The 27085-nt window shown below is 33.0% G+C and overlaps 1 protein-coding gene across 1 annotated transcript; it reads right to left on the minus strand.

The window, feature by feature from the left end:
• Positions 1–400: 400 nt before the first annotated feature.
• On the minus strand, positions 401–25188 carry LOC129226008 (ribosomal L1 domain-containing protein 1-like). Its single transcript, XM_054860582.1, has 7 exons — positions 25091–25188; positions 17899–18056; positions 13404–13554; positions 11342–11490; positions 11152–11253; positions 6485–6651; positions 401–2205 (listed from the first exon to the last, which is right to left on the minus strand). The coding sequence occupies exons 1-7, from the start codon at positions 25145–25147 to the stop codon at positions 1961–1963; spliced, it is 1029 nt and encodes a 342-aa protein (XP_054716557.1). The 5' UTR covers positions 25148–25188; the 3' UTR covers positions 401–1960.
• Between the last annotated feature and the right edge of the window lie 1897 nt (positions 25189–27085).

A 27085-nucleotide genomic window follows, 5' to 3' on the forward strand; every position in this document is an offset into this window, starting at 1 on the left:
CAAGTCTATAGTTTTTTTTAAAATGTAGTTTATTAAAATACCCCAAAATGCATTCAGCAATGCATGATATAATTTTGATAAATCTTTTTAAGTTAAGCAATTTAAAAAGCTTGCTTTCAAAACTTAGCTTAAAATCCTTTACTCCATTCTCAAAAAAAAAAAAAAGTTTTGTTACGTAAGATTTAGTATTGAATTTGAGAAGATATTTTCTTCAATAATCTATGGATGATAATAGCTTCAAAATTATATGGTTAAAAAATCCTGATGGACTAGTTATAAGATGTGCATGTGTATTGTTCGACAATCATTAATTTGATATTAAGCTCTTTTTTTTTTCAATCTGCAGATAAGTTAATTGAAAAAAGTTTACCTCTTGCTTAAAAAAAATATATATATATGATGGAGGCAAAAGGCATTATCTTTATTATTAAGAGCCAACGGAATCGCCGACATGGATACAAATTATATGATTTTCTAAAAATAGTCAAAATGGATTTAACACCCCTTAAGACATGCATCTTTAAGAATATGAGATGATAATATGGTTTCAAAACAAATTAATACCACAGTTAGAATTAAGATTTTTAAAAATAATTATCTGCATAGCTGCCAACTTGAAAAATCTTACAATGTAAGAGGTGGTTAAATTTCTTTGCTTTTTTGACCATTATAAAGCAAGGTATTAAAATTTAAAGTATTATAATATTTTCAAATCCTTACCTTTACTTGATCTGTGCCTTTGTAATAATAATAAATAAATTTAAAAATAAGTAAATAAATAAACTTTTATTTCTGTTAACTCTATCGGTACATTATGTTCCAAAACAAATGCAGTGAAGAGGCATTCAGCATTTATTACATCAAAGTCCTTATCTTCTTGGGAAAATGTACCAATAATGGCACTTTTAACAGTAGTTTTTGACAGGTCTTGTTTTTTTTTTTTTTTTTTTTTGTGTGAAAATATGTCTGATGTCGTCAGCTCCTCCTGTGCGATCTTGATATCCGTACTGCAAACTAAGCAAAATGCAAAGTGTGATCCTTTTCCTGATATGAGGATTCCTGAATAATCTTTCGAATAACAATCCAGAAATATGTTCATATTTCTTAACTTTAGATATTTTAACTTAAATGAATAGCAAACTTTCGAACACCATGTGTAATTTTCATAACAAACGCATTGCTGTGCATGATAATGGCCAGACAGAATGCCTCATGCGCGATGTGTAACGCGTCAGAGATTTATGCTTAGGCCACTCCCTTTAGTTGAACCTCGTAGGAAAACCCCACCAGTCATGTTGGTACTTTCTTGATACTTGGCCACAAAACGTATCGTTCTGCGCTGAACTGCTTTACCAACCGAGATGTCGTGCCAAATGTTGGCTTCAAACGAAAGTCTGTAGGAGACGAGTAGCACAGAGATTAACAGAAGACAATTTTTTGTGTTTTTCAAGGTTGTTTACGTCACGCCTTTAGGGGTTCATCTCAAAAGTGCTGGAAGTTAAAAGAAACTTCAACCGTTCGCAATTTTCCATAAAATTTAAACCAAAAACATAAAAACCATACAAATTTGCCATAAGATCATACAATTGTACAAGTTGGCAGCTATGTATCTGGACATTCTGCATTCAAATGTTTTGAATTATTCTGCCCAATTACCCCTACTTTTTCAAAAGTAATATTTCTATACAAGCATAATTTAGTAAAATGCAAGTATGTTTCTTAGGTCTTTAAAGAGCCTTAGGTCTTTGAAGAAAACTTATCAGGTAAAGTACAAAAGTATTTAAAAATCAAATCAGAAGTTCTGACAAGTGGAGCAGTGTCAGATAAGCAGTGCTTTTCAGTTTAACTGCATAAAAAAATGTTTAAAGAATAGTTGTATTCTAAAATTAAATTTATTTTTGAAATACAAAAAATCAGTCAAGAATGCATTTGTAACTGGATAATAAATATGCTACAAAGTTTATATTTTCCTCTTTTTAATTCCTTTTGATAAAGCATTTTTTGTGGTAAATTTTCTCTTTTTTTGCCTTGGTTGTTTACTCTTTACCTTAGACTCATTTTCTGAATCACTATCATTCATCTGTTGCACAAATATATGTCCATCTCGGTACACTTTTACTTTGGCGTTTGGTAAAGTACTTAACTCTTCAGCTTCAATAAGCTCTTGTTTGTGACCTTTTTGCATGGAGACTTCATTTGCACTACCTACAAATACAACAAAATAATATAAATTTCAATGCAAATGTATAATTAAATGTCTACCACTTGAAATGCAAATATCATTCACGTTGTATGAAAGCATAAATGCTTTGTGATAACTAATTCAAAAACAGTTTTAAAAATACATACAGAAACAGCTTGTTCAAATTGGTATAACATAGAATCAATTACAGTGAAACACTTATTATAGATGTCATAACAGTTTTCCTAAGTCCTAAAATCCAGGGCTTTGGAATCGGACTGATTTTGGGGTAGAGGAGTCATTCGAAAACATGCCATCTTTTTTCTCTTAATTTTCAGACTCCTTGCATTTTAAAAAAAGACTACCAATTAATTTGATTACCTGTATAAAGGCCTACTAATAAGAAAATAACTCATTGTGGCAACCAGCTGTCTTGATTGTTTATTGAACTTTCTGTATCAGCTACCTACGCCACCGTCTCCTAGTTTGCTTATTTTTTGACTTTAACTGATAGCAACTACCAGCAAACAGTTTTGTTGCCGAACATTTTCAAAGTAATCGCTTTAATATAATAAAATACAGTATTGTGGCAATTAATTGGGAAATGCATTTTTTTTTCAATAAAATCAGTCGTACTCTAGTTTTTCATGAATATATTTGAAACTAATAATTAATATAACCTCCCCGAGACTTAATAACATTTCATCCACGTTTTGGCATGGAATGTACTAGACTGGCACATTTAGTTTTAATTTCAACATCTTTATACCACATGTCAAAAACAGACGAAATTAGCTTTTCCATCGTAGTACTATTGAACTTATGAAGAGGGTTTTTAAGGATAGCCACAAATTTTTAATTGAATTTAAGTCGGGTGATTTACGAGCCAATCCAGTACAGCAAGTTTGTTTATAGAGCAGAAATTGACAATTTGCTTCTAATGTGTGACGTCTTGCACCGTCTTGTTGAAAAACTCCATCTCCGTTCGGCCAAAGTTCAGACATGGTTGGAAGCACATCTTGTGTCAATATCGATTTGTAGCTGGTACTGTTCATCATTACTTCTATGGGAACAAGGGATTCTGTCCCTGAAACGCAGAAACAACCCTAAAAGATCTCTTTGGGCGGATACTTGGAGGAGGAGGGCTTGATTAATGTGGTGCAGATGAAGAGGTTATCCTTTGCTCCTTCTACACAAACCTGGATCTCAATCCCTGAACTACAAAATGTTTTGTCAGAAAATAAAACCATTTTCAGTCCTTCTCAGTCCATATTTTATACTTCCGTGCCCATTCTAACCCTTTTTTCTTCATGGGAGGCCTGATACGCTGCTTCTCGTACAGTCGAGGTGCTTTCTGCCCATGTTCTAAAAGCCTGTATCTCACTGTTGAAGGTGCAATATCAACACCAGTTGCCATATGGACTTGGTCAGATCAAAACTAGTTAATTGAGGATTCATAACGCTCATTCGATATACACCTTTGTCATCATGAGCCGAAGTTGATCTTTTTCGGCCGCATTTTTCAATACAATTGGTTCTAGCATTTACTATTGTCTTAAACCGCTGCCATATCCTCCATACACTAGATTTACTCACTCCACATATTTCGCCTATTTCTTCTAACGTTTTAGAAGTGTTCTCAGTGCAATCACTTTAGCATGTTTTTCAGGGCTGATATCCATGACTCTAATTGCTCCCACAACAAGCAAGCAACTAACACTGCCAACGTCTAGCCACTTGGAAAAAGAATTTATATGCCTGTTACTTACCTCCATGCGTACAACTAGCTACTAGTTTGACAATAACTGCCATTTGAACTCTGAGCTTAATTTGAGTGCTTATTCGTTCACTTACGGGTGATCAAGCCAAAAAAATTACATTTCCCAATTAATTGCCACAATACTGTAGTAAACTGAACGAATCGCTTGAGCAAGTCCGGAAACTTCTGATGTTGCTTGGTAAATTCAAATAAGTGTTTTCACAAAAGTGCAAATCCAAAAGATTGGATACAATATTAATGTTTTTTTTTTAAATCTCAAGACTTTTATCTAAGAAAGCATGAATATCAATAAAAAGTACAAAATAAAATCAGTACATGATTTATTGGTTGCACTCAATAACTGTAGTTAATCCTAAAATCTTCATATTAAGGTTAATTCTAAAGCTGCCAATAAAATTAAAATTAAAAATTGAGCCAAGAAATGTAGGTATAGTAAAAGCTATTTGTGCAAAGCTGTATACCGCCACATTTGGTGTAAATTTTTCTCCAGACATATAAGTTGAGACCCAGCAGATGGGTGTCTCCCAGGGAGGGGGGGGGGGGGGGGCTCTCCCAAAAAAAGTTTTTTGCCTTGGTAAAAAAGTTTTTTTTTTCTCTCAAGAGCTTTCAAGAACTGAAAGCGCAGGATTTGATCAACATCTATTTGTTAAACATTAAAGGAAAGCAAATTAATCCTTTTTGTTTTATTTTTTAAGTGGATTTTTAAGTAATCTCGCTTTAAAACTTGCAACTATTGGATAACTCTATTTTCAAATTGAACTTCTAACATTTTAAACATCTTAGGTTAACAATAAAATACAATGCGAAAATTTCATAAAAAGGAATTAATATTTCAATCTCTGTTTAGGGGTTTTCTCCCTTTCCCATGAGCGGGGGGGGGGGGGATTTGAAAGAAAAAATAAATAAATAAAAAAGCCGAAGTCGGAAGTTTCAAAATTCAGGAGTCGGACATTATTCTTCTGACTTTGCAGCCCTGCTAAAATCATAACATAATTTTAATTGAAATTCTTTCAGTAAATTAATAACAACACCTGTAATAGTTTAAAGTATTAATTTTAGCCAAAAAAAAGAACTTCATATTATTGAAACATCAAACTGTCAAGGATTCCCAACCCTTCAAGAGTTAAAAATTGCCAACCTTATGCATACTAAGTCTTGAAAGTAAAAGGGAGAAGGGGAAACATGGATTTTGAATCTGAACTACAAAAGTCAAAATAGGGAAGAATGACTATAACTATACCGCTGCAACTGTTTGGTTATTGTGTATGCTTCTGACACGAATTACGAAAACGTTTTGCAGCCAATGTGAGAATCCAAATTTCATGACTAATTATAAAAGAAGTCTCACCCAGAATTTTATCATAGCAACTGATAAAGATAACGATGTCATGTCATTGATTATTAGATGCCATGAAATGACATTTTTTTTACATAAAAACTTTACAGATTTTGGGATTTCAAAATTGAGACCCCATACTCTATTTAGCTTCAGTTTTAATAGGCGTTTATAGTACTATTTTTTACTAAATATTCATATAATGTTTTTCCTTTTGGAATTCTACCTCCCTGAAGTCCTTAAATTTTCCTTGACCAAGAGCAAACTTGTAAGAATAGAATTTAAAAATAAGTGCCTTTCAAAGCCTGAAACCAGTCTTCCCATTGCTCTTTTAATTTATGAACTACAGTAGGACATCGAAAATTCGAACTAATTGGGACCATAGGTAGTTCAGATTTTGAAATTATTCAGATTTTTGAAAATAACCAAGAAAGTACTGTTTTACAAAAAGTGTGCCATTCAAATAAACAAAGTGGTTACAAATGTAGAATTTTGAAAAATAAGTCACTGGTCCAATGGACCAGTAATTACAAAGTATCACTGGCCCTTACACTTTTAGTGGTCTATTCTTGCGTCCTGGCTTAAAATAATGACAAACTAAAAAGAAAACACAAAAATATATGTAACAAAAAATAAACATGACAAATGGAGTTGATTAGCAGTTTTCAAAACACATGTCTAAGCAACTGAGGAAGATAAGGAAACAACAAGCATCATTTTGTTCACCATGGTATAGGAATTAACCCAACAAAATCTCATCTGTTTTGGGAATAAGGCAATTGGGTTACAAAAATAATATGTAATATTACAGTAGAAATTTTTTGATATTTTTCTCCTTGCAAGAAAAACTAAACATTGTAAATAAAGGTGCACTTTCTCTTGGCAGTTTCAAAAAATGTTTGCATTTTTTGAAAATAAAATGGGAATAAACGCTCGCTGGTCTCAAGTGCCACTAAAATTTATATTTTGCTGGTCCCACAGATGTTTTTGTGGTCCTGGACAAGTGGACTACTATTAATTTTGAGACCTGGTTACAATTGTGTGTACATAACATACAATTGAGTGAATATAAAGAAAAAATTTTAAAAACTTGTTCCAATTTTTGACATTTTGCTGTACTATATGAGTTTATAAATTTTCAAAGTAGAAAATCATAACAGTTTAGAAGAATTTAAAAAAAGCTTACCAAATGACATGTATATTGGGATAGCTTTTGATTTTGCAGTTTTAATGTAAATACCCAAAATATTAGGCCATTTTCCAGGAATATTTTGTGCTAGAACTCTCACAGCTGCAGTAATGTTGTGAAGAATTTGCTTATTTTCCATCTGTAGATGAGCAATTTCAGAAGTACTGCAAAAGAGGGGGAATTAATAGGGAAGACATTGAAAAAATCAGCATAAAAACATGTGTGTGTGAATTTCACATCTTTTTTTTGAGCAATCACGATTGCTTATTGCTTTCATTTGACTGTTTTTGACGTGCTATCATTTTTCCCACCGACGCGGCACCACCCTCTGCCAGCACCACCCGTCGCGTCGGCCGGCCTCACGATGCTGCTCCTCTAGCGAAAACCGTCTCCAGGTTGCATCCATATCCTACACATACACACACCAACACGCACGCACACACAAACACCAGCATACACACACATACCCCTACACACATACACAAACACATACACAACGCATGCATACAGACACCTACACATACACACAACTGCCCACGCATTCATACCTGCACACAGACACAAACACATACACATACCCCGCCCCCACGCACACAAACTCAAACACACAACTACCCACACACTCATGACTGCACACAGACACACACACATGGCTACACACATACACATACCCCCCCCACACACACACATACAAACACACACTCGTGATTGCGAAAAACATAATTTGAATTCAAGATGACAAAATTCAAATTAATTTTTTTTTTTATTATTTTTAATTTCAAATGAATCAATTCAATTTTCTATATTTTAAACCCAAACTTGGGGAAACAAATCTATTGATCACTTATATACAATACATATCTTATTCGTAAAACGCAGTGCCCATATGCTTGCTACCGCAAAATTCAAGACGTTGTCGATGCACTTGAAATTTTTACACAATGTTCTTTTTGTGCAGAAGAATAATCATAAAAACTTTTCATCCCCAAAATTTTAAGCATTTCCCCAAGGGAATTAAAAAATACACAACACAGAATATGTTTGAGCTGAAATTAAAAGGTGTGCATTTTAATCAAACAAAAGGAATTTTTTTTTTAACGAAGAGAAGAGATGTTTGTAAACTCAAGGGACTTCTTTTAAATTCTTAGCACAGGCATCAGTGTGTGGGTATGTAATCTTAACGACTGAGAAACTGACTTTTTTGGAAAGGAAACTTTTTTAATGTGGAAGAGTGATTAAATTTTTCTGCGGTTGGGTGCCGGCTCGCCGGACCACTGATTGAGAATCCCTGATGTTACTGTGCAATGAATGGAAATTCAGACCAAAATACACATTAAGTATTAATTTTGGTCTTGTGTATTTTTTATTTGATGTTTGTAAGTATACTTACAGGGGTCTGGCCAGAGGACATTTGGGTCTGTTAACGGACCCTTCACAAAAATCTGATCAACCAAAATGGACCTTTCACAAAAATCTGATCAACCAAAATGGACCTTTCACAAAATCCCGATCAACTAAAACGGACCCGTCACAAAATTCTGATAAACAAAAATGGATCTTTCACAAATTGTTTATTGAAAGAACAAATCTCAAATCAAAATAGCATATTTCCGTGTGGAAAAGGGATAATGTTTGGAACCTTTTTCAAAGTAAAATTAGAGGATCAACTTAAACAAAATCCGCTAATTTTGCAAAAAAAAAAAAAAAGAAAAAAAAAATTGGCACTCTTGTGATTCTTCTGCAAGCAACAGATAAATAACTACTATGGCCAAATAAATATAATGCTTGCTGTTGGTTTCTTTGAAAGAAATTAACAGTTGAAAGTCAGTTTGATTTATAATTTTGCTTGTCTGTTTTATGCAGCGGCATTGTTGTAAACTTCTCTGAAAAAGCGTCAACCTTCTCTGAATAGGGGCAGTAAGCACTTTTCTCCCCTTTCGTGATTTAATAAAAAATAATATACAGCGAAATGAACTTAAAACTGCAAAGGCTAGTAGGGGTGGGGAGAAAATGTGATCACTTCAGATAGGGTTAAAAACTTCAAACTTATCGCCACTTAGCGTTTGGCGGTGCGATGTTTAACTGTTAATTTGGGAGAAAGTTATACGGGTTTGATTTTTCAAAGCTAAAAGGGATAATTAACTTTAAATAAACTTTTTTATTTACCGTCTTTTCCTTTAGATGTCTACATTTTGAAAAACGCAGTCTTTTTACATCCTATATGAGAAACATATATATATTTTTTTTCAAGCTAACTTTGCTTTATAAGGTTGCAAATAAATGAAAAGTCTCTTCATTTTTCTAACAAAGCTTATTTCAAGCTTTTAAAGCGGAATCCTATTTTCTTTTATAAGTCAAAAATTAAAATGCTGAATCTGTTTTTTTTTTTTTTTTTTTTTTGCTTCAACTGTGTCTACAGTTATTAATGATATGTTAAACAAATGGTTCTAAAATGCAATTCTAAAATAATTTTATCAAAAATATTTATTTTACAAGCCGTTTTTATACTTTTGATGCCTTCACTTTGAGGATTGCGGCCACTTTGCATCCGCTATGAAAATCTGGTTTTTCGAATTTTCGATGTTTAGTACGCTTTTTCAAGAGGTAAACAAATAAAATATTTTTTTATTTTTGTAAAATCACAGAGTTTATAAGTTTCCAACGAAATTCTGTGCTCTTTAACAGTGTCTTGGTTCAAAAAGTCAAACACTGAACCCCTGCCTGAATTTCTTAGTAACAATTATTTTAAATACTATACATATAACATTTCTAGTATAATTTACCATAATGTAGAATGGTAAATAAATATTGACACTTGAGGGGTGACCATCCCCCCCAGACAGCAAAGCCCCCCCCCCCCCCCCCCGAATACGCAAAAAACACTCAAGAATGATATTCTCAACAGAAAGGTGGGAAAACACTTAACTTTAAGTATGAAATGCAGTTTGCGCCACCTCTAAATTCTAAAAATTCGTTTTTACAAAAAAAATTTTTTTTTTTTTTTTGCAAATTTATTTGATTTTTTACAAAATTAATTTTTCCCAAAATCATTTGATTTTCCACAAAAAATGGACCCTGTGAAAAATCCTGGACAGACCCCTGACTTACACTGCTTGACAATTGCTAAGGAACAATGTTTTTTGAAATAGTTAAGAATAGATAAAGATTAAAGAAACAGTACGAAATATATAGTTAGTAGGGAGGATGTACCTTTATTATAAGTACAAAATAATACTGATATTACTGCATCAATGAAGTAAAAACTTAAAAATAAAAAAATAATTCTACTTAGATGATTTTCATACAACCACAAAAAAATGATCTAGGTCAAAATGATGGAGACATGAGTAAATTAATATAATGTATGATTACCAGGGACACCGATGCACAATTCACATCTGTTTTCCATACTTCCCACTAATTATTGAGAAGTGCTTGGGGGATGTTTTCCCACTCCTCTCTCAATGCGGATTTGAGTTTTTGTACTGTTTTGGGAGGGACGGTTCTTCGCGCAGTACGTCTGCTAAGAGCCTCCCAGGCAAGATCAATTGGATTTAAGTCAGGAAAGTAAGCAGGCCACTGCATACGGAGAATGTTTTCACTTTTTCATGTGTCTAACACTTCAATGCTCCAGTGTGGCCGTGTATCGTCGTCCGTAAAGAGATAGTATGGACCTACAGACCCCCTAAAAAGACGAACATGGTCCAGCATAACATATCTGCAATACATTTTCGACGAATCGCTTTCTTATTTAAAAATGTGAAGCAGTGTTCTGCCATTGTGCATGATGCCTGCCCACACCATGACGCCTGGACCGTACCGATCACATTCGCAAACAAATTTTTGTGCATAACGTGTTCCACGCTCTCTCCACAGTAGTTGGTGACCAGAATCACTTGTCACACTGAAACGAGATTCGTCAGAGAATACCACTCTAGACCAATTTTGATGATCCCACCAACATGTTCCTTACACCAGCGTAATCTCTCTCGACGATGGCGTGGTTGAACTTGGATGCAACGCACGGGCTTCCTTGCATACAAACCAACATTATTTACTCGCTGTGAGATGGTTCTTGCAGAAACATGCGTACCGATAGCGGTTGTTAGATTTGCAGCTATCTGTCCAAGAGTGAAATTTCTGTTCCTTTTTGCACGAGGGCTGCATAGCGATCCTCTGAAGGTGTCGTGTTCCTACCATGACCCCCGGCATGGTTTTGCAAAACATTTCCACCTTTAGCGGCCGTCTTTAATCGGGAGATGGCACTTTTTTATACACCCATTGCAGCAGTCACAGTGGTGACACTTTGACCTGCTTCGAGTCGTCCAACCGCTCGTCTACAATCGTAGATACTCAAATGATGTCTTGCTGACAATTTACTCTACTTTACTCTTGAAATACTTTACTTAAGTATTTCAAGAACCAAACAGAATTTTAGAGAAAAACCTTTTTTAACATCCAGCACTATTTTTGTTAGAAACCAAACAGCGTGAATTTTCGTACGAATCTTGAGCGTGTATGCACTGTCTTTTATACAGATAACGAGTCTTTGTCTACCACGCCATCTGAACTTGAATTTATTTCCATTGGCCAGGTGGTTGAGGTACAAATTTGCATAAATCACTTGTTCCTTAACAATTGTCAAGCAGTGTACAAATACTTACCATGAATTCCCATGACTTGTGAAAGGAAAAACAGTCGCAGAAAGAGCATTTTGTACTTGATCTTTCAAATTTGCTGTTTTGATATTAATTTGAATAGGTAATCTAAACAAAAAGTAGAGAAAAAAAAGTCAGATTTCCTGTTTTTTAAATGAAAATACCAGAAAAGAAAGACACTCATAGTACCACTTACTTTCGTTTCCTATAAAATGCTTTTCCAAGAAATCTATGCAACACACCAGCAATTCTTGAATCAGCTAAAAATACATCATATGCTGCCATTAACTGTCTTTTAGCTTCAAATGTTTTGAACTCTGTCCGTAGCTGGCGTAATGTAATAACCTAAAATAAATGTTTAATTATTTCTTTACTTATTTATTAAAATTTATTATTGGTTATAAAAATCAGACAAATGAGTCATAAAAGCATAGTTCAAAAATAATGACATCCACTACTCTACCATATACTTATCAATATTTAATATACCTAAGCTTTTTTTTTAACAGCATATTTTTTTCAAGATATTTATTATATACTCCTCAGATAGAGAAAAAAGTAATCTAACAAATGGAAACTATACACTTAAAAAATTTTTATTATTCTTCTTTATTTTTTAGAATGAAGAAAATTTTGCTTTAATTGAATCCCCTAGTCTTAAAGAAAGCCATCCAAATGGAACAAATTGTAGTTCATTAAAGGGTCAATTCTGACTTTTAAGAGACAAAAGGTCTGCTAGGTGACAGGTAATCATTTGTATGATTCATGGAAAAGACAAATTTTGCTACCAGTAGTGTGCATTCAGTCTTCTTTGGCAAATATGTTACCAAATAAGCTTCTGTAACCACATCCCTCGACTCTTCAAGTGACTGCAGATAAGAAGAAAGATGTTCTCCACACACTCAAGATTCTCTTAGCAACTATGGGATTATCTTAGTTCAAAATTGTCATCTTCAGTGGCAGCGACAACTATGTAATGGCTAAAGCTAATAATGGCCATGAGGACCATGAAATCTGTGAAACACATTGAAAATGTGAACTCTACAAGTTCAATTAAATTTGACTTCATTCATATAAAAATGCTATTGCTTTTTGTAACAATAGAATATTTAATGCAAATAAAGGTGACTTTATTTAAAGAAGAAAAAAAATTGTGTGCACGTCATAACTTCCTTGTACCCCTGTTAAATAATGAATGTATTTAAATAACCCAAAAGAGTTTTTTTTTTTAGATGCGTGTTTTCACATACGCACATTTGAGTAATGCTTCTAAATACATATTTTTTGACAAGAAAAATACATTAAATGTGTCACATTCAAATTTAAAGAATTTCAATGTTTTTATTAGTATCAGGTTTTGAAAATCTGAAAGAAAACTCTGCAGATTGTTTTTGCAAGAAATGATGTTTGCAATTCAATCAGGAAAACTAAGATTGGCTCGACAGGTTTTGGCACTCGTGCAGTTGCACCACTAGGTTTGTGTTTGATGTTTGAAAACTAAAGTAAATTATAGATTATCCCTGGAATTGGATGGTGCAAGTGCCGCGGATAATTGCATAAAGGCTTAAAATGAAGGACAAATATGGAAAAAAAATGTCCTTCCACAAAAACTTGGCTGTATGCTTTTTTCAAACAGTGAAAATATATACAGTACAGTAAAAATGTTTTGTATTTATGCACAACAGAACTTAACATCAATAAAGAACAAGTGTATGTACAATGAAGAAAACACAAAAAATAAAAACAAAAACAAATGAGTTGAAATTTACCATTTTTCTACAAAAAAAAAAAAACAGAAATTGTTATTGCTTATTTGTTGCGAAAATACATGTTCCTGATTGTTGATTGACTCGCGAATAATCCACCCCATGGATAATCAAGAGTTTACTGTATAAAAAATAAATAAATGAATACTGCAGCTACAGCACAGAGCTCTTAAAATATTTCAATAATACAAGTTTCACTTTTAAAATTAAATTTAAATTCAAAACAATAAAAATAAAAAAAATAGTAATAATAATTTTTTAGCAAGAAAATTTACGATATAAAGCTTTTTTTTTTGGAATGATTTCAAAAAATTTCAGAGGAGGTAGAACCCTAAAAACCTTTGTCAGGGGACCCTCTGTCAGGGGATGCACCGCCCCTATTTTACAATATCAAGTGCTATTGATAAAACGTTAACATAAAAGCAATGCAAAAGAACGATTTCATATGAAAAAATTTTTAATCGTTAAAGTGGTTCATTATTAGTTACTTACTTCGGTAATCTGTGAAATATTTTGTTCCTTTAACAAATTTTTATAATGCAAAACATCAGGTTCCACTTCTGCTTTACGATTCTTTTTATCCAAATCTCCAGCAAAAAGGCAGACTTCAGTATCATCTTTCATTAAAGAATTTTTTAAAGGCCTTTTTAAAAAATAAAAGTTTCATAATGTAAGTAATGATAAACAGCATTTTAACAAAAAGTGATAAAGTTAACAGAAGTGAGGGATAACTTGGGGGGTGGGGGGGGACAAGATTGTTAAAATTCATTAACAGTTATGTGAAAGTAACAGGGATAAAGTTAGGGAGGTGACAGACAAATATATTAAAAACAAAACGTCTAAAAAAATTAGGTTATTAGGATCCATTATGATCATAGAAACACTCAAGATAACAAAACACACTTTTAGGGTCAAATGAGATTGTAGCAAAGCCTTAATTATAAACATTTTGGGCAATGGTAACCATTTTCAACTCATCTTTACTAATATTATAAAGAGAGAGGGCGGATTTTTGTGTGTTTATATGTTCGAGGTAATCTCCGGAACCACTGCACCTATTTGAAAAATTATTTCACTATATGAAAGGTGCCTTCTTACTGAGTAACATAGGCTATAATTCGAAAAAATCCAATGAATAGTTCTTTTTTTATTCAAATTTAGGCCCAAATTTCACGTAAATTGCCTATTTTTGGCTATTAAAGGAGTAAAAAATTGCTTGCACATATTAATATTACACATCGTTGAAAAGGGTAAAATTTTCCACGTTCTAAACAATTTGTTTCAATGCTCTTACTTAATTACGGCGGGAGTAATTTGCGTTTTTAGCTCGAACTTTTTTAGGCATTGCTGAAATTTAGGCACTACTTTCTTCATTAAATTTATCAATAAAAAGTGAAAGAATTGTCCCACAGTTTTCTTTTTGACAGCATTGGAAAAAGCGAGATTTTTTACTCCAGATCTCTCTCGACCTGTGGTCGAAAAAATTAGCTTCTATCTTCAAATTAAAAAAAGTTACAAGCGTTTTTAAATCAATTTCGAAATGTATTTCATTTTGATTCAGGTTGTCAACCATTTTATTTTCGCATTTCCACGGTTACGCTTTTTGAATCCATTCCTTATTTTGCATTTTTTTTCTGAAACTTATTTTATTTCGTGTTTCCATGGTTACGCTTTTAAAATCCATCTTTCGCATTTTAATTTCTTAAAAGTATTTTAATATCTGTCGTCATTGTTTGGAAGGGTAATTTTGTATGGTGTTTTTTTTTCTTTTAAGTTATTCTTTTAATTAATTGTTGAATATATGTCACTTGACACAATTTTTGTTCTCAAGATAGACCGGGCAAAGCAAGGCAACGCAGCTTTTAATATATAAAGATTTGAAAGCTACTGTTAATGTGATTTTATACCTTTTTGTTTGTTTGTCGAAACATTTATTATTGCCAAAGGAAAAACATTCGCTTCACTGGGAAAAGGGCTGGGTTCCGGTAGCGAGGTTGTTGGCACGTTAGGCGCTGAGCAGTTCAGTCTAGGCTTATTGTTTTAAGGCAACCGTTAATGTAATTCGTTGTTTTGGCGATTTGTTTTTGAAAAAAAAGAAACTTTTGATTTGTTTTTATCCGAGCGAAATATACGACATTTTCTTCTTTTTTCCTGACGATGATTTTTGAATGTTCCACGGAATGTTTTATTTTTCGTTAGACGGATGGATTATGATAGTGTGAATGCTGGGCAAGTTTGGCGATAAACAATAGAGCTCCGGAATTATTTTTACATTTGAAAGATATTATTTGATGTCTTTTTTCGTTTACTTGGCGAAATATTTTAAATTGCAGTAAAAACCGCTTCACTCGCAAAATAGAATTTTAAAGCAACTGTAAATCTAATTCAATGATTTGACGAAAAGTTTTAAATTCCAAAGAAACTTAAATAGGTTTTTTTTTTTTTGAAAAGGTGTGTACGCATTTTATGCAAAGAAAAACGATCATTTCACACCAGAGACGGAGGGGGCGTCATTTTTTTTTTATTCAACGGACTTCCATTAAATTTTTAGCACGGGCATCGCTGTGCGGGTACTGCTAGTACCCAATAAATTGCTATGTTAAACCAAATTCAAATTTCAGTTTGATATTGCATTAAATTAATGAATCAAGTTAAAAGCTCGGAACTGGTATTTATAGGATTTTTAATACTTTGTATAAATTGTCTAATTATAAATTAGAATTAGATGAAAAGTTTTAATTTCTATGTTGCCCTAAGTTGCCCCTAACAATAATTTTTAGTATGCATAAATTGTTGTAGGAAAATTTCGAATTTAGCGATATCTTCTTTTTATTGTTTATTATTAATTAATTTAATTATTTATAATTCAAAAAAATCTTGAGTATTTAAATGTTTACATTTAAGTTCAAACACCTATGTATTTCAATATTTAAATTTTCTTTAATGCAGTTATTAACTTAGTTTGTAATAGTGTGATCAACTTTTTTTCATTTATCAAAATAGGGGGCAGGGCAGGGGGGCAGAATCCCTCAAAGTCCCCTAAAGATTTTTATTTTATATGTTAGCACACATGTTAATAATCATTAAAAAATATATATAAATTATTTTAATTTAGACCCTCATGCCAAAATTTTAAAATTTTGACTATCATTTTTTTATTGAAAAAATTAAAAATGTTTCAGTTAGTTAATTGTTTTTTAATTGCTGAATATAAATTTAGATTTTTGACATAATTTTTTCTGAAATACTTGAAATCTTAATATAAAATATAAAAATTTTCCAAATTCATTTATCTTTAGTTATTGATAAATAATTTTTTTTGCAAACAGCTGCTGTTCATTCTCAGAGAACCGTAAATGACAACTAACGCAAAATCGCAAAGCTTTGAAGGGCCAAAAAGTAAAAACTATTTTTAATAGCGAAGAAATACTTTAGGAGGTTACTTAGGACTATGAAAAGTAGAAGTATACAAAGTTTCATTGGAATCTGAGATGGTGGGTATTGGGGTGTGGTTGAACTGACATGGAATGACCCAGGGGAAATTTTTAAGCATACTCAAATGAAAAAAAAAATTAAATGCAAAAATTGAAAAGAGTGGCTAAGTGAGCATATATATAGCAATGTCAATAAAAATTGAAGGGTTGGCCAGATTAGACCCAATTGGATTGGACCCAATGGATCTAACCCAATGGGTCTAATCTGGCCCATGGACAATGGGTCTAATCCCATTTAAGACCCAATGGGTCTTAAATGGGTTTTTTTGAAAAAACCCATTTAAAAAACCCCATTATTTAGCCCACTTTTGGGTTTTTTTTTTAAATTTTCTGAGAAGTTTTAAAAAAATTAATTAATTTAAATACTTTTACAATTTAAACTTCTTTTTTATTTATTCTTACCACAGACAATGGACATAAAAAATGAATTTTTAACTTTTAATGGCATTAAAAAAATACTTCAAAGATTTTAAATAAATATATTTAACTTTTTTCTTTAACTGGTCAATAAATAACTCAAATTATCTTGAATAAGTCCTGCCACGTCTGATTTTCTCAATATTTGTAGATTGTACAGAGGAAGCTACTCTAGCTAAAAGGCTTTCATGTGAAATATTTTCTGCAAACCAACACGTCATAAATCTCGAACAAACAAGGTATATTTTTTAGAAATTAACAGGTTTTACAAACGGTAGAACAGAAAACAGAATAAGATGTACAGTATTTTCATTATCTTACGAAAAAGTTTAATATTTCTTACTCTATACACAGAAATAGAAAAACAGGCACTATGAAATTCAAAGAAATGTCTTGATTAAGCTGGAATTCAGTAAAAAGGGATTTAAACTACTTGAGGTTCTACAGTAGTTTTGCATGACAAAATGAAATACAATAAAGTAAAATGCAAAAAAAAAATAAATAAATAAATAAAATAAATAAATAAATAAATAAAGTAATTAATAACAAACAAACGAACAATAGATTTTATCACTTGAGAAGTAACTTTGCCCTAACTGCTGGTAATCATAGAAACTAAAAATTCTGAAACTTCATGTATCTTGTGTTTCATCGTCTTTTTTACTTTTCTTCAGAAAACGCTGAATTTTCCAGCTTTTTTCAGCCCAAGGCAATTTTTGTGCTGTCTATATACTTACGCTACAATATGCTACAAGCACCCCACATTTTCCCTAAAAAAAGACAAAAAAACCCCACATTTCTTTTTAAAAACCCAGCTTTAGTTGGGTTTTTTTTGGGTTTTATTTAAAAAACCCAAAAAACCCTGGGTCCATGGGCTTTTTAAAAAAAACCCCGGGTTTTTGCCAACCCTTGTATATTGTAATATATTAATGAATCCATACACATGTTTTTATCTCTGTATAGCCAACAATCCTAATGGGATGCGTGAAAAACTGATAAATGTTGAAACTTAATGCTTTCACATGCAGTACAGTTTATATTTTAGCATATCAGCATACTCTACATGCAATACTTACACTTTTATCAATTTTATCGTTTTCCGAGGTGGAATTTTTTTTACAGTAACTTGCATGAAAATTGGCTGTTGATTCTCATCTTCTAGAAGCGATTTTTTTCTACTAACGTTAAAAGAAACTTGAACAGAATCTTTCAATATCTTCACAGCTTCCAGAATCTAAAAAAAAAAAAAAAAAAACTTAAAGTAGGAAACAGGAATGAGAACATAAATTGCCTGTATCCTGGGTAAGGAAACCTGGGATTTGAAATCTACCAGGACTACAGCAGTCTGCAGTGAATATTTTGTATACAAAAGAGGTGATCTGCATGATTTAAGAGAACAATTAAATTGCTTCACAGGGTTTCCCCTCCATCTTGCAAATAAAATTCAAGTACTTTTCAAGGACATTAAAAATTTTCTCAAGGATTTCAACTCTAATGAAGGGTATGTAAAAAATCAAGATTCGCTTCAAGAATGAAGTTATTATCAATGAACTGTTCAGATTTGATGAGCAATACATTTTGTAAGTTTAAAAATAGAAACTTTTTGAAATAAAAATAAAAGTTTTGCATTAGTAATGAAAAAGAAAATTCTGGAAGAATGTACATTTGGTTGAAATATTCAATATTTTGGCTTATTAAACTTGAAATGAAAGTAGTACTGTATAAGAAACTGGATGGTTGGCCTAGATTTTCAATAGAAAATATTGTATCATTGTAACAGAATCAAATCAAAATAGCTAAAAAAGAAAATTTGCTGTCCATGGAAGGTACACTTATCAATTTAAAAGTTTTATCAATGAAGTAATTAAATAATTTGTTGCCATTATTGATACACAAATACAAGGTGAGGGTCATGACCCCCCTAAATCATTCACAACAGTATACGTCCATAATCAGGGGTCTGTCCAGGATTTTTCACAGGGTCCGTTTTTTGTAAAAAATCAAAAAATTTCGCAAAAAAAAAAATTTTTTTTTTTTGTTAAAACGAAATTTTAGAATTTAGAGATGGCACAAACTGCATCAATTAAACTAAAAGTTGAGTGTTTTCCTCTTCTATGACAAGAAAATAATTCTGGATTTTTTTTCTGATATTTGGCGGGGGGGGGGGGGGGGGGGGGTTCGCTCTTTCAAGTATCAATATTTATCTACCATTCTACATTATGTTAAATTATACTAGATATATTTCTGTACAGTAATTAAAATAATTGTAACAAAAATATAAATAAATAAAATAAAATTCAGAATAGGGTTCAGCATTCATCTTTTTGACCCAAGACACTCTTAAAAAGCACAGAATTTCATTTAAAACTTATAAATTCCGTGATTTTAACAAAAATAAAAAGACATTTCAATTGTTTACCTCTTAACAAAGCGTAATAATCATTAAAAATTCGAAAAATCGGATTCCCATAGCGGATGCAAAGAGATTGCAATTCTCAAAGTGAAGGCATCAAAAGTATAAAAACGGCTTGTAAAAGAAATATTTTTGAAAATTTATTTTAAAATTTCATTTTAGAGTCCTATGATAAACATATCATTAATATCTGTGGACACAGTTGACCCAAAAAATAAAATAAAATAAACCATCTATTTAGCATTTTAATTTTTGACTCATAACAGAAAATAGAATTTTGCTTTAAAAACTTCAAATGAGAGTTCTAACAGAAATAAAGAGACTTTTCCTTTATTTGAATCTTAATAAAGCGAAGTTTGCTTGAAAAAAGAACAAAATATGATTCTCATATCGGATGTTAAAAGATTGCATTTTTCGAAATGTAGACATCTAAAGAAAAAAAACGGTAATTAAAAGAGTTTATTTATACAAATACAAAAGTGACGACCAGCAACAGGCTCTGGGCCCAGCTAGACTGGTCCTAGTCAATTTACAATCCCCAGTGAAGATCAATGGCCCTCTTAAAACTGTCTACTCCCTTGCTCATTACCACCTCTTCCGGTAAGCTGTTCCAAGGTTTCACTACCCTGCTAAAATAATAATTTCTCCTAATATCCATGTTAGCCTGAGATTTAAATAGCTTAAAACAATGACCCCTTGTCCTGTTTACAGTGCTAAACTTCAGCCCCGTTACATCTTTCGTTTTAATAAATTTAAACAGCCGAATCATGTCCCCTCGGTCTCTTCTTTGCTCAAGACTGTACATTTTAAGCCTTCTGAGCCTGGAATCATAATCTAAGTAGGAAAGTCCACTTATTAGCCTTGTAGCCCGCCTTTGAACCCTTTCCAATACATTAATGTCTTTCTTAAGATAAGGAGACCAAAACTGATCCTTGTTAGCATCGAAAAATCAAAACCCATATAATTTTCTCCCAAAATAACAATTAAACATCACACCGCACCATAAAAACGCAAATATTGACCAGCTGGCAAAATGACGAGAATATTTTCTAATCAAGTCATTATAAAGGTTCAACGCCAGACACTAAGTGGTGATAATTTTGAAGTTGGTAACACTATCTGAAGGAATCATATTTTTTCCTCACTCTTACTATCCCTTTGCAGTTCTAAGTTCATTTCGCTGATATATATTATTATTGTTTATTAAATCATGAGAGGAGAAAAGTGCTTACCAATGCCTTTTCAGAAAAGTTTACAAAAACACCACTGCTAATTAGCTGTGATAAAACAAACAACCAATATTTATTTGGCAGTAGCAATTATTTATCGCTTGCAGGAGCATCCCAAGAGTGCCGATTTTTTTTTTTTTTTTTTTCAAAATTAGCCGATTTTGTATAAGCTGATCCCTCTAATTTGACTTAAAAAAAGGTTCCAAAAATTATCGGTTTATACACAGAAATATGGTTTATACACAGAAATATGCGTTATTTTGCTTTCAGATTTGCTCTTTCAATAAACAATTTGACAGATCCGATCTTGTTTATCAGAATTTTGTGAAGGGTCCATTTTGTTTGATCGGGATTTTGTGAAAGGTCCGTTTTGTTTGATCGGGATTTTGTGAAAGGTCCGTTTTGGTTGATCGGATTTTTGTGAAGGGTCCGTTAACGGACCCAAATATCCTCTGGCCAGACCCCTGATAATGTAAACAATTCAGTAGAAATTAATCATTTTTGAAAGTAAGTATCCCCCCACCTTTTTTTTGTAAATTAATTTTGATGGGAAAACTTTTTTTCTCTCCGAGTTATTTTAAATACTAGTGACGGAAGTGTATTGTGAAGTTTTCCGGGGATTCAAGCCGAGAACTGGGGGCAGCTGCCCTATTTGTCATCATGATAACTTGAGCAACGCACCAGTTGCATAAATGTGCTTACCAGAGTGAGTAAGCACATTTCGTCATTTCAGAGTAACAGTAGGATATCTTAGTGTTATTGATGGGATTAGATGCCTTAGTGATGCTCTGAGACAACGATTTATGCAACACAAGGTACAATGTGAAACAATGTGTATAATGTAGTATGAAGCTGCTGGAATTAAAAAAAAAAAGCTTACCCAATGAAACAGTATCAATTTTTTTAATAGCAGGGGTTGTACAAGGTTTTTTATTTTTTGGCCATCATTTTGAGAGTAAAAGATTTTTTTTGTGAACTTCTTTCTACTTGAAAAAAAAAAATAATTTTTTAGGGAATCTTTGATATGTTTTTAGTGAAAAAGTTCCTGTCATACCGTACAGAGCATGTATAGCTATCACAAATCTAATCTGAAATCCCTTTGGCCTAAAGGACTTCATTAGGAATGACTTAGGGAGCTGGAGGGATTTATTTAATGATGTTTTGCTTTCAGATGAGTTGATGGAGCTTAAAAGTGATAAAAGAGCTGTTTTTAAGAATTATATTTGGAGAAAGGTATAATTTTAGGATATGATATTTTGTGAAGTGGCCGCTTTTATGACATAGAATTTTTTGAAAGTGTTGCAAAGCGAATCCAATTTGCTTCTGAATCAACCTTTGAATAGTACCTACTCACAATATATCTTAAAGTGATCAACTATGAACTTGTTTTTTAAGATCGGTAAGCTATGGCATAGAAAAAGTGGGTAAATTAATTGATTTTCCAAATTATTGGAGATTTAATTTAATCAATAACTTTTTGAGGAAATGGCATTGTAATTCAAGAGTTTCGGGTGTAATTCTTGCCAGTTGAAAACTAGTCAACCTTACTTCTGTTACGGTCAAAGTCCTCCAAGCTCCTAATCTAAATTAACGACTGGAGTAGCTAGATCAGGGGTTAAACAGCTTCAGACAAAGATGGATCCAGAAAATATTCAAGGAGGGTGTTATTGATTTCAGATACTTACTTCTTTCACAAATTCTGAACCTCCGTCCCCAACATCATAGAAGATGGGCTCAAATTAAGTTTTTTTTTTTGGAACTTCCATTTCTAAAAATTCCAGAGGAGCGTAGTGAACCCCATCTCTTCCTTAACGTCATCAAAGGTAACCTACAACTGTTTTTATTCATATTCTTTTGACTTCAATTTAAAAAACTTTCGGGGGAAAATCCCTGATCCCGATTTAATATCATTTCAGATCGCCTGCAATTGCATTTTTGGAGCTTCAAAAAACTTCCTGTATAAAGTTCCAATCCCTATCACCAAATTGTTAAGCGTGTTTCAAAATTAGTTCTGAAAAAATTGCGAGAGCCAACATTTTCATAACATCATTGAAGATGTCTAAAATTACGTTTTTGGAACTTCAGTATTGAAAACGTATGCCAAGGGAGTGTTCCTGCATCTCGGCTCAAGGAGGTTGCGATCGCCCCTCCCTCCTCCCTCGTATTCGTCCATGGTAGAGGCGTAGCTAGACCCGACTTTCGGGGGGGGGGGGGGAGGGTTACTTTTATATATATATATATATATATATATATACATTTTTTTAGTATTAAAAAAAATAAGAGGGAGGTGAATCTTACATACTTTGGAATGGGGCGCCCCAATTCCGATACTTGTGCCAAACAAAACAAAAGCAAAGATTTCTTCTTTTTTTTTAATGTTCTGGAAAATTCAACTTTTTTTTTTCTTTTCCCTCCATTTAATTTAAAGTGAAATTTTCTAGCAGCGTCTTGTCAAAACTAGTCTATCCAATTAAATCACATATCTGATGAGCGTGTGCCGTTCATTTCAGTATGACTGCTTAAGTTAGAGGCTAACACACATCTACAAAAGCTCTCATCCCTGAAAGCTAATAGATACTTTCATTTCCGCCTGTAAACTGGATGTTTGACTTTCAATCTCATTGGTGGTTAGACTATAAAGACTATTTTTAAACAACTTGGTTTGCACTAAAAGTATGAAATAAAATATATAAAAAAAAGACTTCTTGAATTATAACCAGCAAAAAATGAAATTGCTTTTCATATCGTTATATTTATATGTTGCTTTTTATGTATTTACATTTATGCTAATTCTAAAGCAGTTAATAAAATTTGAATAAAAAAAGTTAGGGAAGAAATATAGCCGGTAGAAAGTTATTCGCTCAAAAGCATACCATCTGTTCTCCATTCAAGTCTTTATTTTTAATTTTATTAGCTGCTTTAGAATTTACATAAATATCTATTTAAGAGAGCAACAGCAATTTTCGAGTATTATAAACTGAAGTCTTTTTTATTTTCTACTTTTTAATGTGAACCAAGCTAACAGAAATAATCTCTGTTACTTATAAATAATCTCAATTATTTCTGTTACTGGGCTCCTTTAGTAGCCTAAGCGGGGATAGTACAATAGACCTGTGGTCTCGATGCTCGCGCTGGTTTAAAGCGCCCCCTTTTTCACTTCATACTTCAACAGAAATAATCTAGATTCATTTCATTTTTAAACATTTTTTTCATGTAATGCTACGCAGTTTTTCTTTTGAATTAAAATAAAATTACCTTCAGAAGGGTCCGATGGGTCTAATGCTGCTTTGCAGACTGTACTTTTCAGACGAACGTTTTCTTCAGACGACGTTAACTTTCTTTTTAGAGTAATCCTTTTCATCATTTTAATTTTTTTGTTTGGGTTTAAAAAAGCTTGTTATCGGTTTTGCTCCCTTCATTATGCAACTTTCACTTAGAATGTACTATTTTAAACAGACTACGTTTCCAAAGGAATACGTAGTAAATACTGGCTGAAAAATCAATGTGATTGCAATGGACACTCTGGTTAGCAAAGGTCGTTTTGACTATGATCTATGACACACACAAGACCAGACCAACAAAAACCTCTATCGTCTCGAATTCCGGTTATGCTATCACTTTCAGTTTCGAAGCCCAATGATCTTTAAAGAAGCAAACAAAAACATTTTCTTCAACTCAGAAACAGAGGAATTGTCTTCAAGAGCTGAAGAGGCAGTGGAAAAAAGGGAGAAATGCCAAAGACATGCATTCCACGAATAAGCTTTCCAAGAAGATTAACCAAAGGACAGTCATTTCGCGCACTTTCTATATATATAGATTCGACTGTATGCAATATTCCCACTGCGTGGCTCATAAAATTAAACATATTTAACAATTTGCAGAATCTATGACAAAGAAAGGCTGCATATACATGGATTTAATAAATCAATCTCATTTCTAAAACGAAGTGTCAAATTTCACTCAATTATCAAAAAATTGTCGCAGCAGAGGGAGGCGTCTTTATGCTTGAGGGTCACACATGGAGCAGATTTTCAATGGCATTGGGGGGGGGGGGGGGAGCGAAGTGAATTTTTGACCTTTGTTACTCAGAAAAAAGTCGTTTTGATTTTTTCTTTCTTCCTTTTCCCTTTTTTTTTGAGATTAACGTTTCGGGGGGGGGGGGGGGGGGGGGGGGGGGTTGTCCCCCAACCCCCCCCCCCTTAGCTACGCCCCTGGTCCATGGCTTCATATCTTGCAAAATTAAGGTCTTCAGGGCTAAATCACTTGTGATATTGCAGAGGGAGGTATGGGAGACCCGAAAGTACAGCGTAGTGTTATGTAGTTACACTATTTTTAGTCAATGTTTCGTGGTGTCAGGCTATAACTGCGGAGTAGATACTTGGCTAACAACTTTACATTTAATGGGAAAAATCGCAATATTCGGTATCATTTAGGGAAGCAGGGGCTAAGATTCTCTTTCTAATTTGAAATTTACAACCGCTATCTAATCTTGTCATCGAAAGGAAAAATTACGATGTGTATGACTGGCATTACCATCGTGCGAAGAAAGTGTTTATTGGACTGCCGGTTACAATAAAATTCAATTCAAATAAACTGAATGAAAAAGGAAAGCATTTGAACACTTACATCAACTTTCTTAATTATTGGTTCATCCATATTACTGTTTCCCGAAAACTCTGGCATTTTACGTACGAAGTCTGCTCCCACGTTGTTCGTTTGTTTTTTTTCTCCCGACACAGACAAAATACTAGCACTTCATTTCATTTCTCTTATGCAACCGGTTTACCGGTGATAACTCAAGGGTTGCGTTCGACGAAACTCACCGGTCGACCGGTAAGAAACTGGTTACTAACCGAATCGTTCTATGATCAAACGGTTACCACGACGGTTTCCATTCTAAGCAGTTGATTGGTTGATTGGAGCACGTGATCATTAGCTGTCACGTGATTAGCTAACCGGTTGCTCTCGGTCGAGCTCGTCGAAAGCAACCAAGATTAACCTTATTGCCCTAGATTTTAGTGCAAATATGAACTACACTTTGTCTAAAAACTATGTTTCTTGATAAATATGTGGCTATTGAAATAAAATAGATTCATATTTGCATTTTTTGCGTGAAATTCAAAATAAGATAAAGATTGTTTGAACTGGCAACAGTAACGCTGTTTGTTACAAGAACTTTTTACTTTGACCTTAGTCGGAAAAATTAAAGGAATATAAAACCATTTAATACTTTTTTCTTTCAACAATGGCACTTTTTCGCCATGTAAGAATTCCTTTACGACTCTGCCAAGCCGCAAACGCTTCTGTTCGGCTTAGTAGCTCGAAATCAGATGGAAAACTACCTGCTTACATTGAACATGCGACAGGACTCGAACGTAAGGAGCTGCTAGCTCGAGCAGCCGGGAACGACGACCCTTTCGGCATGAATGTTGCTAAGAGAGGCCCAGGAACCAAAGATCAACCTAACTTGGTTCCGTCCTTTGAGGATAGAAGAATTGTCGGCTGTATATGTGAAGAAGATTCCACATCAATCAATTGGATCTGGGTACATAAAGATGAACCTAAGCGATGTTATTGCGGATATTGGTTTAAATTAGTGGATGCTAAACCATTATAAACGTTTGCAGCAATGTTTAATTTTCCTTTTCTTATAAAATAATGAAATTTATGTAGATTTACGCAATATTAGGAAATGTATGCTGCAGAATTGTATTAAATATTCATGTATTGAAGGTATCACTTTGTTTTTACTTCATGTCTCTTGTTTTGAACCCTAATATAGTTTGTTCCTTTTTTTTTTGGTATTTTTGAAATTATCGTAAAATGTTTTCATTTTATTAAAACAATATTGACTTGATATTTCTGTCATATGAGTTTTGTTTTATTTTCAGTTTCAGCACTGAAACAAGTTCTTGATTATGATGGGTAATGCAATTTTCTCTTTGGCAGTCATCGACATCATCAGTAGTTTTTTAATTATTTCCTTGGCCTAGGTATGGGTAATGTTATAAATTCATTAATAAAATAACCATGTAGTAATGATTTAATGATTAACAGCAGTTCTTGGTTTACAAATTTCTTCCATTTTCCATGTTATCCAGAAAAGTTTGAAGTCCTTTCGGCCTTTGAGATAATCTTACTATAAGGCAGCACAGCCCACAAAGAGGGAAGGTTTGGGCACGACTGAGGCAAGATATAACCTGCAGTCATATTTTTTTTTTAATTTAAGTTAGATATTTTGAAAAGGCATTAGAAACTCCAGGAATTAATTTACATTAATCAATATATAATCTTGATATAGATATTTTTTAAGAGAAAATTTCAAATATTTCAATAAAGAACTTGCATAATGTCATGCAAAGCGAAATAACAGTAAAATGTCAAAAATCCGAATGCACTGTCATAAAATTTTAATAGACTGATTGACTGTTGCTTAGAAACCAGGGTTGACTTTTTACTGGTAAAAACTAGGGATGCACTGGATATCCGGTAACTATCCGGCTAATTTTTTAACTATCCGGAACTATGAGGTATCCGATCCGACAAGCCACTCCGAATCCGGATATCCGACAGTTTTTTGCAGGATATCCGGTAAAAATGTGAGAGATATCCGGGGCTGAT

The sequence above is a fragment of the Uloborus diversus genome, chromosome 7 (assembly GCF_026930045.1).
Source record: "Uloborus diversus isolate 005 chromosome 7, Udiv.v.3.1, whole genome shotgun sequence".
Lineage (NCBI taxonomy): Eukaryota > Metazoa > Arthropoda > Arachnida > Araneae > Uloboridae > Uloborus > Uloborus diversus.

Bases quoted from the DNA above. Each gene is read 5' to 3' on its own strand.
- LOC129226008 (XM_054860582.1), bottom strand. From the start codon at position 25,147: ATGCCAGAGTTTTCGGGAAACAGTAATATGGATGAACCAATAATTAAG. The intron at 11,254-11,341 runs GTAAGTGGTACT...CTTTTTGTTTAG, and splicing joins GCATTTTATAGGAAACGAAA to ATTACCTATTCAAATTAATA. The intron at 2,206-6,484 runs GTAAGCTTTTTT...TTGTATTTGTAG, and splicing joins CCCAATATACATGTCATTTG to GTAGTGCAAATGAAGTCTCC.